This window comes from Mesocricetus auratus, unplaced genomic scaffold, assembly GCF_017639785.1.
Source record: "Mesocricetus auratus isolate SY011 unplaced genomic scaffold, BCM_Maur_2.0 Super-Scaffold_100040, whole genome shotgun sequence".
NCBI lineage: Eukaryota > Metazoa > Chordata > Mammalia > Rodentia > Cricetidae > Mesocricetus > Mesocricetus auratus.
The window spans coordinates 4,275,798-4,289,434 of NW_024429217.1; the positions used below are offsets into that span (position 1 = coordinate 4,275,798).

The window sequence follows — 13,637 nt, forward strand, 5'->3', positions numbered from 1 at the left end:
GTGGGGACAGAAGAGAGCAGTCCACAGCTTCCACTGATGGCTCTAGCTTGCCACGTGTCTCCCTGAGATTGCATATAGCCCATTTATTATTTATAAATTGTTAGCAATGAAGAAATTGGGCTAGAAAATCTAAAACTATTTCTAGTTCTGAAATTTCAAAAGAGCCATTCTAGCTTTCGTACTGTTCCCCTAACCATCACTTGGTTTTTTTATGTTCTTTGAGTGGAAAGTTCCCAGATCTGTGTGAAGTTTAAGTCTCTCTGGTGAGAGTCAGCATCTACGGGAAGCTTTCGCTGGGTGTTCTTTCCTGTCCATCGTGTGTACCTCAGACACCATGCTCAACTCCTCAGCCTTCTCTAGGAAGTAACCTACTTACCTTGCAAGATTCCAAGTCTTTTTGACATGACAATTTCCTCATGTCACCTCCCCTTCGGGCACAGTCGTATGTCATCTTCCATGTCATATGAGCAGAGATCATAGACTCAAGTGAGTTTAATGACTCAAACCCTTGAGAGGAAAGAGCGGTGTCTTTATTCGCGTATGTATGAATGAGCCTCACTTTACAGACTCCACTCTGACATAACAGGTAAATAACAAATGCTACATGAACAAGTGAAAGGAAAACCGTACGATCTACAAATTGCCCATGGCATTACCTTCCTGGTACTATGGTTTGGATATGGCTTGAGTGTTAACCCAAGAGCTCTTGTGTTAGGCAGCTTGTCTGCAGGGTGACAAGATATAGTTTTAAAAGTTGAGGCCTAGTGTGATTTTCTTAGGCCACCTGGGAGTTAATTAATGTAGTTCTCCAGCCTCTGGCTTCCTGTTTCAAGATGTGATCACTCCGTCTCACATGGGCCCTTGCACTGTCTTGTCACCTGTCCTTAGGTCCTTGCCAGAGGCCTACTACACAGGGCTGCCCAGTTTGGAACTTCTGGGACTCCCGAAGTAGCTAACTCTTGCTTCTTTGTTAAGGACCCAGTTTGGAGTGCGCGGTTACGGTAAGGTAAAGCACCTGGCAGCGTGTTCTCCCACAAACCCCTGCCTCTCCCGGTGCCATCTGCTGTCTACTCGCAAGAGTTCCTTGAGCCCAGGCTTCCCTTGTTTGGGTGCGTTGTTCTACTCTAGGTCCTTTCTGGTCCCCATGTCCACGCCTCACACAGTTGCTGTCTCTTTCTTTTTATGCACTGAGGTTAGATTAAAAGAGCGATCAACAGCCGGTTGCCTTCTCCTTCCTCATAAATGATCCAGTTCTCTCTAGGGGGACAATTTACATTTCTTCAATGCCAGCATTTACACAGAGATTAATGTCATTGTGACCAACTGAAAGACGTGCTTTCAGACCTCTATGGTAGATCTGATTCTCAGCTCTCATTCAGTAAGCATACTTAAGCAAATAAGCTTCTGGACTTGAGTCACTGAAGATGTCTCAGTAGCATCACAAAAGCCTCAGGCTCAGCTCAGTACGAAAGAAATGACCAGGATGACTTATATCGGCAGAGACAAGAAGCTTCCTTTGGCATGTAGAGATGGTAGGCTCATCTCTCCTTCCCAGTGTGTGTGTGTGTGTGTGTGTGTGTGTGTGTGTGTGTGTGTGTGTGTGTGTGCGTGCATGTGTGTTTGTGTATATGCATGTGTGTGCTTGTGTATGTGTGTGTGCATGTGTGTGTACACGTGTGTTTATGTTTATGTATGTGTTTGTGTATATGCATGTGTGTGTTTGTGTATGTGTGTGTGCATGTGTGTGTACACGTGTTTGTGTTTATGTGTGTGTTTGTGTATATGTGTGTGCACGTGTGTGTTTGTGCGTGTGTGTGTGTACACGTGTGTTGGATTCACTAGTACTGGAGTAACCGGTAGGACATCAGCATGCAGACGGACGGTGTGTCTGCCCTTTGGGAGAGGTCTTTCTATGAGGGCAGTAGCTATCACACAACCTTGTTGGAGATAACTGTCTAAGGCTGCCTCTGGTTTCTGCCTATTGTCAGTTCCCAGCTATGGTCCTGTCCTGCCATCCTTTTTGGCATTTGTTAATGGAGTCTGGGACAGCTTTTACAGGTTAGTTGAGGACTGGCTTAGCAGCATAATTTAACTTGATTTACAACCTAGTTTAAACCAAATGCACATCAAGAATGACAATAATTATTCTTTCTCTGTATTAAGATCTTATTAAATGCCAGTTATAATTACATAATTACACATTCAACTGCTGAAACACCTCACAATTTAAGCACCCAGCCCATTACAGATGAAGAAGAGAAGAATTAGAGGCTGAGAAGGTCAGTTGAGGTCACACACCAACAGATGGCCAAGTTGAATTTGAACTCCCGTCTGTACAGTTGCTATTTCTCCCACATTTACGTGGCATTTGTCTATGTTTGGAATGAAAGGGGTTCTTGTGGACAGGTGCTTCATTGAAATGGTGACCTGCCGGTTAAAGATGTGGCCTGTTCCTTTGTTAACTTCACTGGAATGCGATTTGGAAGGCCGAGACGGTGCAACCATGGGCATAGTGAATTGAACAGAGAGCTGACTCACTCATGGATGTGTCTTTATCTTCCAGGAAGATTTCCAACCTGAGGCAGCCTCAGAGACCAACTGGGAATCAGTCACAAGCTCTGTCTCTGTGAGTAATTTATTATTCTGTTGCCAGAGAACAAAGCTGCCGGATGAGCTCAGGTCAGCCTCAGAGGGACCGTAACTGCATTAAGAACTCTGGCTTGACTGTAAGCCAGAGCTTGGCCTTTTGAGCTCCCCTGTTTCCTTCAGGCACACCCCTGTTGGCTCCTTTTTAACATTTGCATTTTCAGCAGTCTTTTCAGGCTGGGAAAATCTCAGTGTTTACAGTAAGATGACTTAAGGGAAAATCAGCCATGCACAGCTCTGATTAGGATATAACACATATCTTACCCTGTGGCTGTAAAACGGTTCATGTCTCATTTTTTTTCCTCCAAATTTAGTCATTTCTCAGGATCCTATCCATCCCCTTATCTGCTTTGCATGAGAAGAACAGATCTTGCCTTCACCAATCCTGCATGTAGAACTTATGCAGTAATAAAATACAAGATAATAAGGCCAAGCTCTTCTCAGCCAGGCCTAAGCATGGTGAACGAGTGTCTGTAGTTCTAACCCGGGGCTATGTGGCTGAGTCAGTGGTACTGTTTTTAGGCCAATGCTATTTTTTCTTACTGGGGCAACGTGTTTAATTCCCTCTGCAGCAAGGTTTCAACAAGCCTGCATTCTGTGTCTCTTGAAATCCCCCAATGCGGCTAATCAATTTATATATACATCCTCTGCCTCCAGGGATTGTTGAAAAAAAGGAAGTAAAAAGATTGTAAGAGCAGAGGGAGTGAGTGTCTGCAGAAAAGCAGTATTCTGCAGACATGGTAAGATGGTTACAAACGTAGCCAATAGTGCTGTGATTGCCTGGCAAGATCAAGCATGAGATCAAGTCCCACCAAATCCCTCCTGGGTGGGAAGTGCTCCCCCAGCTGAAGCACTTGGTGGCTTCTGGAGAGTGAAGAGTCGGCTCTCCACTCATAGAGTGGACTATCCTACGCCAGAGAACACCCAGGCAGCACTAAGTGGACTCAATGGGTGTTTAGCTTTTGTTTTTGTCTTTCTAAGAGCCCATGAAATTGGGAGGAAAGGTGCTGAAGGAATAGGGAAGGGCTTAGAAGACACGGGATGGGGAGACAGTTAAAATGAGGGCGATTTTAGCTCAGTTAACATCGTAATTTATCCTCATAAATGTGTAGTGTAAATAGATAATGGAAGCTCAGTGAGACCACATCCTGTGCATGTGTGACATTATTAGGAAATTGAAAGAAACAGTGTGTTAGGGACTAGATAGGAAAAGAGGACTGGGGATGCGGGGCGGTATTGACCCACACACATGTGTGCTTAGCTCAGCGGAGGCCGCTCTGTCAGAGTGAGGCTGGCACTGTGCACACATTCCGCACACGAAGCGGGAGGGCAGAGCACTTATCAGCCCGTGGCTGGTGACACTGAGCACACACCGAAGGGGCTTGGAAGCCAGGGCTGAGGGCCGCAGGGCTCTCCAGCTTCCTTTCTATCTTCCTCTGATGGCTCAAGGTGGTCTGACTACTCCTGCTCTTGAGTGCAGAGCCAAACAGTTTACATGGCCTTTACCTAATGAAGCATTTTAAACAGGGGAAAGATTGGCTTATCCCTTTGGAATATTTGGCAACGTTCAGCCCTGGTCAATATTTACTGAAAACTTCTGGTTTGCATTCTGAGGCTTTGGCCCTGTTGGAAAAGCCTGAGAAGCAAGTGTTCTGTTTGCTTCAGTTAATTCCCTTTAGCGTACAGTGAGCGTGAGTGTTGGTGATACACATGGTACATACATTGGGCATTTTACTCTCGTTTGCCCCCTCCTCTGTTAAAACTGTTTTAGATCTGTTTAGAGTAATGTTAGGACCACTAGACCAACTATCAATTTCTATGTGGACCATATTTTGTCTTGTTAAAACTAAGTCAGATGTTATTTTTATGCAGTGGGTATGCTTTTGTGGTAATTTTAATTCAACTGACATCTAATTTAACATTCTAATTTATCTTTATAAACATATAACAGAATCCCAATGCAACCAAATGCTCGGTGCAGCCGAAGGAGATACATGTAAGTGGCTCTCTCAACTTTTTTTTAAATATTCACTTCAGAAACAAATATTCTTGTAGACTTGTTAGGTCAGTTAATGTGTTCCTAGCTATGATCCTGTGTCTGTCAACTCCCTAAGTGAAACCTGGAAACCAGCCATGAACCTCACGCAGAGGACTCAATTCTATGTGCGGCATGAACTTTTGCTCCAGCTCCTGGTTAGAGGGGACTCTGTGGCCTCAGCTCACCCTGCCTCCCTCTCAGGACTGAGAATCCCTTAAGAGCTCCTTCTGGGAGAAATGTTTGGCTACACAGCAACACTCCAGGCATTGTTGAGAGCCACCTGAGGATGCTTCTTGAAGCCACTTTCCCCAGAGCGCTAGCAAAAGGCTTTTCTACCTGTGTGTAAATGGCTTGATTGATGTTCTTTTACTTCAAAGCTTTTAAATGCTAAAAATCTCATAACTTTGGTCAACTCATTTTGATTTGTGGGGCAACAGACCTCCATTGTGATAAAAGGCTAATTGTGTGGTGAACATGAACCCCTGGAGATGGAGAGAGCAATTGTAAGTTATCCTTATGGAGTGAATGGACATTTGTAACTATAGTGTGACTTGTAAGTGTTACATGCCCATAGCATGTGAGTATCAAGAGAATTGTAGAAGGCAAAATCAAGTCATGTGACTCTATCAGAGTTCAGCTCATGTCACATACACGCGCGCGCGCGCACACACACACATACACACACACCTAATTTAAAGAACTAGCCTGTCAATAACTGAAGGAACAGGGCTAGGGAGCTAGTTCCACAGTTAAGAGCAATCGCTGCTCTTACAGAAGACCCAGGTTAAGTTCCCTGTACCCACTGTGGTGGTTTACAGCCAAACATAGCTCCAGTTCCAGGGACTCTGACCTCTTTGGTCCCCAGGCATGTATGAGGTACATATTAATACATGTTTGCAATGCAAAAAGTCATCTTATATACATAAAATAAATAAATGAGAGACGTATTTTTAAAAAAAAGAACTGAAGAAACCAGTATGTCTGCACCCGTAGGAAGTTGTATTATCACCAGCAAGGCGAGTATAGACTGTGTCTTTATCTTGGCTCAAACTATTAACAAACCCTTCTTAAGTGACCAGACAAACAGTTGCTTGTACATAGCTCTGTGGCCTCATAGATGGGTGGTGAACGCACCGTGGTGAGGAAAGGATGAGACTCTGCTTGTTTTGGCCGGACTAACTAAAGGTGGACAAATTCCTGAGTCTATCTCCAGCTCCCACACCCCCCTAGCCCCCCACAAAGCACAAATGGAAACTGCTCCTGAGTTACACCAATGGTAACTGATTCCGTCAGACTCCACGATTTCACCAGCTTTAGTGATAGGAAACATTTACCCGCGGGGAGATCTTAGTTGTTTGGTAGTTTCTTTAAAGCTGTTTAGGTGATCATCTGAGGCTGTGTTCTTTCTGTTTCCCTGATAATGGGTCATGAATTTTCAGAGATGTTTGGCTCATGGCTCATTTACCTCAAGATTACACCAGGATTACTGGAGTAAGTGCTTAGAAACTTTGTGAGAATGATCCTTTTCTGGCCTTTCAAAGGCGCTGTGTTCACCATTTAAATAATATTCTGCGACTCTTTTAATGACAACTGGGATCACTGCTAAGTGATGGCAGTCCTTTTACCATTTTCCTTTTAATATGCTCCCCATGTGATCCTTGCTCTCTTCAGTTAAGAGTCAGCTCAGGGCTAATTATCTTGTTGACAGTAAATAAGTTGGCTAAAGTGCCAGACTGTGTCAGAATGTCTCCAGAGTAGTCAAATTCAGCTCAGCCGGGGCCTGCAGTGGGAAGTATTTTGGAGAGAGGGTGGGGCACAGAGACTCAGCATGAAAGAACAGACCAGGTCATCAGAAATCGCTTGAAAGGAGGTCAGAGTTTAATTCTATTATTAGTTAACATATGAATCATCTGGGACAAGGAACCAAGAAGTCGGATGTCAATCTTTTGAAATGATCACACTTCAGATGAATTGTATGATCTTCTTGGCTTTGACGTGCATAAGAGCATTGCTGTATTGTGCACCAGAGTGGTACACTCGTTATTTAACGATATGACAATTCAGTGCCAGACTGCCATGGTAGGACACTTTAGTGATATATTGTGCTCCCAAGTCTATCTGTGTTCCTTCGGTATGGTTGTATGATTGTTGTAATTCAAGCAATGGACCCTTTCTGAGTACACTGAGCTCTATGTCACTCTTAGGGGGTGTCCTATCACTCTCCATCAGTAACGGACCCCACGCTCACAGCTGATGCTCTGGACAAAACAGTTGCAGAATTCGACACTGTAGAAGATCTGCTCAAGCACTTCAATCCAGAGTCTTGGCAAGATGATCTGGAAAATTTGTATCTGGACACCCCTCATTATAGAGGCAGGTCATACCACGACCGGAAGTCCAAAGGTAAGAAGCAGAGTCTTGGATGTTCTTCATCAGTGAGAGAGTTCGGAGAAATAATAGAATCTGTAATGTAATCTATTTCATTCACTCGAGTCTGGTGAGTACTGTGTGCCACAATATTTTCAAATTAGGTTGTGTGTTTTGTCCAAACTGTTGTTTGTGTATGGCTGAAAAGGACAGACCATAGTTTGGAGACCTCATGAAAAGTGTCAGTGGCCTATAAAAATGGTATAGTAGGTAAAGAGCTTGCCTCAAAGCATCAGGACCCCAGCTTGGATCATCTGCACTCAAAAAAAAGGCAGACGTGACAGCAGACACCCGCAGTCCAGTACTGGGCTCGCCGGTTAGCGGCTGTAGCCACACAACAGGGAGAACCCTGCCTCAAAACATTAAGACAAAAAAAAAAAAAAACGAGGTAGAAAGCGACTGAGAAAAATCCCCGGCATCAAACTCTGACCTCCACATGCACTTTAACATATGTCTGCATACACAGATGCACACGCACACAGATGCACACGCACACAGGACATACCTACACATAACACACAACAGAAACACGAAATCAAACATCTAGGCCAGCTTCCTACTGCAGGTCAGTAGGCTGGGTGGCAGTGGAGAGGAGATGAGCTTCCCGGTCTCTGGTTTACACCAGTACAGCCCATGTGATCAACCACTCTGCTTTTCCCACAGCGGACCGCGTTGGTGCTTGGAGCTGGAGTGCCCGTGTAGGGGCCAGAGGGCTGCTGTGAACAGCCGGGCCTCTGCACCAGCTCATTCCTACCCCTTCAATGCTGGCTCGCTCAAGCACACACGGCACGCATGTTGAGCATACCCTCCTTCCCCCACCATCCCCTTCTTGGACATCCCCCCTCCCACACGCGCTTCTACTGTCGTGGTCTCTGCATTTAAGACCTTACGTACCTGTATGAAATATAAAAGCCATAAAGGAAAAAGAAATGTGAAATTCGCTTTCTGAGGTTAAGATAATATGATTGTCTGCAGTCACACGAATCTTTCTGCAGCTGACAATGTTGGTTCTTATCCATATGTGACTCACAGACAGAGAAGGTAAGGGTCCCAAGAGAGTGGCGGTTTGAAGGCATATCTGAGCCCCTTTCATCGTAAGCTTGAGGGAAAGAATAATGACGGAGAAAGAGAGTGTTTATACAGAAAATTTGAGGACAAATAATAACTCTAACACTTTAAAAATAAAAATCATTTATGTTGTATATTTATCACCCAGAAGACTGACATACTCTTAGAGAAAGAATGTGTATTTAGGTGTGTGATCAGTAAACACGGCTATCTCTAGTCAAATTAGTCAAATTCCTAATATGTGTTTGCTTTATTTGATAAGATTTGTTATTAAGTTTTGCTAACAGGTCTCATAGGGCTGTGTCACATAGCTGTGAAGGTGTTCAGCCAAGACATGGCCTGTTTCCCACACTGTGTAATGTCAAGGGCATTTCCAGGCTCTGGGCCCAGGCTGCTCCCACACAACCCATGAGAATGCCAAGCCTGAATGACTAATTATTAACTTCTGTCAGGGTTTTCTGCTCCTGGCTTAGGTCATAAATCTTACATAGTAAGGACAAAGGAGGTGCAGGCGCCCTGGTGTAGCCGAGATGCGCATATGCGATCTGTGTGACAGAAAAGGAGCGTCCTCGTCCGAGGGGCTCGGACTGGATTCAACTCAGAGATGGCGTTGGTTTTATTTAAGGCATTGCTGTTCTTTGGTTGGTCTCCATTAGGTCAACCCGAGGCGAAGGAGAGTAGACCTAAGTCTTGGAAATCCCAGCAGAAAACATTTTTAAAATATGGTCTCAGACACAGAATTGGGGGCGTTCGACTCTGCTTTCAGGCATCTCAGCAGCAACAACTGCTGAAGGGAGGTACTTGATGCCTCTTCCCTGCAGACACTAAACTTAAAATCGCTGAGTGGCTGGGAAGTGGCAGCTCACGCCTTTAATCCCAGCCAGGCAGGTCTCTGTAATGAGGACAGCCTGGTCTACAGAATCTACAGAGGGAATTCCAGGACAGCGAGGGCTATACAGAGAAACCCTGCCTGGGGGGAAGGGGGGGTGATGTGGATATCGCTGAGTCCTATTTTTTTTTTCCCTGAAACTTATTTTATATGGGGAAATCTGAATTCAAATGCTACCCTTATGGGCTTTTGTGATATTTTTTAAATGACCGCTCTTTCTTGTGTCTCTGGTTCCTCTTGATAAGGTGCATAGCAGCTGCTTGTGAGGGCTGTCCGGGGAGCCTGAAGTGTGTCCACCATGTGACACTTGTCCAAGAATGTTTAGCTAGCTCTACCAACTTCCAGTTCTGAAATATGTGTGCATCACTTCCTTGGTGAACCCATTTTGTGGCTTACGCAGTACTTGAGATGCATAACACCAAACACAGAGAAAACTTGGTGGTTTCTTAAAGGGAGTAAGCAAACCCAGGGCCTTACCTTTACCTGAATCAATAGTTTTATGGGATGCATTATGAAAATCAGCTGCATAGTCCCACCTCAGGCATGTTGACTCCAAATCTTTTTTTTGTGAGTTTACATTAGTACATACGTATTTTATTGTGATTTCTGAAAACAGCAAATAATAAAGGAGTATTTTTTTAAAAGGCACTACAGGCTATTTAATACAGTATGTGGATTTTTGTCAAGATAATTAACAAGACTTTAACAGACAAATGAATTCTGCCATTGACTATAACAACAAAAAGGTACACACTTATATGATCAGAAATGAATGAATTTTTTAATCTATTAGGTTTTCCTAATGGAATAAGCGGAGAAAATGAAAACAAAAAATAAAGCAAAACACCACCACTGCTCATCTACCTGTATTGAAGCAACAGTCAAGATGGCTCAGCGATTACAGGCTAGGCTCAGAATAAAAAATATATGACTCCAAATCTTTGAGGGCAGAGGCTGGGACACTAATGGTCTTTACTGACTCTTTGGGGTGTCCTGAAAGCCACCACGAAGACAGCATTCATCCCATATGTCTAATGTGCATTTCATTCATGACTGGATATTTGATGGATTTTTGAGGCGATGAGGATTGAACTCGGGGCCTTGCACACACCTACCAAGTGTTCTGCCTCTGGCTCTTCACTCCTCCTCAGTCCATCGTGCTTCTAAAATCTGCAGTGATCCACCCACAGACCCAAGTGTTGCTTTGCTAACAATGCCTTTGGTTACAGAAGTAACTGACCTTGCCAGAGCACTCAAGACAGTGTTGCTCTTGATGTTTGTGACACAGTAAACAGCTTTCCTCTCCCTTGTTGATTTGGCTTCCATTCCCTAGTCTCAAGTATAAAACACCCTGAAGGCAAACTCCCTACACCTTTCATTTAACCCTGCCAAGTCACCACTGCCTTGCACTGGAAAAATGTGCTACTCTGTCATCCCACCGGGGCGGAACCACCTGCACAGGTCACAGAGGAAGGGAAAGTCACTTTAATATTTCAGCTGCTGTTTGCTGCCTTTAGAACTTAAAAATACAAGCCTAGGGCTTGGGTCCTGATGGTCAAGGAGGGGAATGGTGAATAAGAAATGAACACAGGGACTGATCCAGACCCCCTGAATGTGGTGTCGGTGAGGAGACCTCGGCAATCTCAGGGGCCTTGTGTAGTAGATCAATATTTACCATGGCATAAGAATGAACTTTGGGAGGCCACCCCACAATGAGAGATGCTCTCTCAGCCTGGACACATGGGGGAGGGCCTAGGCCCTGCCCTGGATGAAATGACAGATTCTGGAGATTCCCCATGGAGGGCCTCCCTGGGGAACGGTGTGGGGATTGGGTGGGACACTGGGGGGCTGGTGGAGGGGCAAGGGAGGAGGGGAGGGAGAGGGAGCTGGGGTTGACATGTGACAGAAGCTTGTTTCTAATTTAAATAAAAAATTATATAAGAAAAAAGAAATGAACACAGGAGAGCAGTCATGCAATGGCGACCCCCTCCTTATAAAACCAAGAAGTTCCCTCACTGTCACCATAAAATATGCTAATAATGCTGTACAGGTAAATTAAGTGAATGTTCTTGTGAGCAGCTCACAATATGACCACTGTCGTTTAACTGAAGCTAAACTGTGATTCATTTAAGTGATGTAACTGTAAACTTAGGTGCAGTGTATATTTCCCTAAGCTCATAGAACAAAACTAGACATTTCTACATTAAGAAGCAATTAGTCCTAGGTCATGATGAATTTGGATGTTAAGTAAGATATTAACAATGCAGATAACAACTAGCTCCTTGTTTCTTGAAGGAAAATTTGTTTTTTCACAAGGACAATACCATGTCATAGTAATGCCCAAAACACGGTGTCAGAAGAGAAAGCCTGCCCACAGTGTAAGTGCTGTAATGGAATTATAAGCAACACCTGTGGTCAGCATGCTTGCCTGCAGTGTACAAGGACAAGAGTTCAATCTCTAGCAACACACACACACACACACACACACACACACACACACACACTGGAGGGGGAGAGTATAAAATGCTAGCTAATGTCTTGGCCTGCTCCAAATTAAAAGTTTATGCACTGTTAACAAAGCATGTTCCTCTCCAGAGAATTCCCCAGCTGTGGATGCGCGCACCACCACTGTTGGCATGGGCTCCCTGCCCATAATTTAACACTAAGTGCAGCAAATGCCTTGCTTTTCAATTCTTTACAAACAGCACAATGTGAAATGTACAGCTTCACAGATGCTAACTAGTTAGCCATGGTAACTTTGGGATGGTTCCCAACCATACCTGAGGATCTAATATCAATTCTGTCCATTTCGCCATTACGTTTCCCTCTGATCTCTAAAAACATCTGACTCTACTTTTTAAAATAAGGTCAATGATAAGCACAAGAAACTGAAGAACGGATATAATAAATGTGTCATATCAAGAAGTCTCCAAGTGTACTGAGGTAGTAAGTATTTGAGAAACCAAGTGTTTACAGCTTTCTCTAGTTGCTTATTTAACCCCTGGGTGAAAGTTGTTTTATGAGGCCTTTGACTGAAACTGGTGAGCACTGGTCCAGCCAGGCTTGGGATGGTAGTTTCTGCAGCTCTCTGTGTAAGTTAGACACTCAGACTCACTGGAGACTAAATACCACAATAGATTTCCTTTCCTGACTCGTAACTTCCTGAAACACGGTCAACACCAGATGAAAGTTTTCAGTGTCAAAGTGTTTACCCTCAATTCTGAAATGTAGCACAACAAAAAAGGAATAAAAGGTTGAAGAATGCTGTGGATTAAAAATCAAAAAGGACTTTGGAGCCTGGTGAATCTGTGGCACAATTCAAATTCCAATGTTAAAGCAACACTTGATTCTCTGTTTCCCCCCACTGGGAAATAGCTGTGATGGTATCTACAGCTTGCAAAGCTGTATAAGGATGTGACAGTAACAGTTTATCCCTCACCTAGTCACAAGTCTGCAAATGGTACTTGGTATTTGTGTTAATCACTTGCAAGCTCTCTGCAGAGCTAAATTCCTTTTCTGAGCTCTGTGCTCTACCCTGTAAGGATCTGAGGTCATGCAGTAATCTGGAGAGCCTCGTGCAGTAATCTGGAGAGCCTCATGCAGTCCCCAAATGCTGTCAAGTTTTCGTGTCTGTCTAATTGGCACACTCATTAAGAGTGTGCAGAACTGCCTAGTATAAAGCTTGCTAGGATACTGCCTACCCACAAACTTCCTAAGACTGTTTTCATCATCATTTCCTCTCTTAGGATCTACTTTCTTCTTAAGCGCTCAGGCATAGTATCCTTTTGCTCTCTGGACCACCGAGATTTAGGAAACATGACCCTGCTGCATATGAGCACATATATGTGACAGGAATTGCCAGTGCAGGGAAACCTGACTCGCTGGGTGCTTGAGCTAACAGTGTCAGTCACATGAAATCGAGGTGAACAAACCTGGCTGTTGCCCCTCTGGTATTTAGCTGAAGGTGCCATGACCCTCGTCCCCTCGGCTGCTTCTGCTGGAAGGGGCTCTGTTTTCAGCCTGACCTCATTTGTCTGCAATGCTAATGTAGGTCACACCTTCGGAGAGCTGGGATTTGGACCTGGACTTTAAACGCTGGAAACTCATTCAAGCTAAATAAATGCGTGCTGTGACAGTATCCTCATTCCTGTCTTTGCAGACAGAGAAACCAATTCCGAAAGGTTCACTGACATTGTCTTATGTAGAGAGCCATGTCATGAACCTGGCTTTGCTGGCTACAAAGCTATGGGGAATTCATTGGTGTTTAAAGCTTAGAATCATAGGCTTAAAGGTAAGAGAGAGGGGTATTTTAAAGTCTCCCTGATGCTTAAGCACCCCTTCACTTGTTTTCTTAATTTTCACAGATGGGCTATGTCTGCCCAGGTAGTGTTCCCAGGGGTCAGAGACCTGCCTGGAAATGGTATCGATATTCTTCAAGCCTAATTCAGTGCCTTTCAGACATTCTGTTATCCAGTTGTTTCCTAAAACATCTTGGATGAGTGCCACTAATTTTAGACAAGTTACTGAATCTGTTTGTATCTGAGTCTCCACATCTAGAAGAGGGAGACT

The 13,637-nt window shown here is 44.2% G+C and overlaps 1 protein-coding gene across 2 annotated transcripts in view; it reads left to right on the forward strand.

Moving 5' to 3' along the window:
• Pdgfd (platelet derived growth factor D) overlaps nt 1-13,637 on the forward strand; it is a 212,383-nt gene that overhangs the window by 179,003 nt on the left and 19,743 nt on the right. For both annotated transcript variants that reach the window (XM_040734745.1, XM_040734744.1), the window contains exons 4-6: nt 2,564-2,626; nt 4,598-4,642; nt 6,889-7,087. In XM_040734745.1, the coding sequence (XP_040590679.1) occupies nt 2,564-2,626; nt 4,598-4,642; nt 6,889-7,087 (307 nt within the window). The remainder of the gene's footprint in view (nt 1-2,563; nt 2,627-4,597; nt 4,643-6,888; nt 7,088-13,637) is intronic.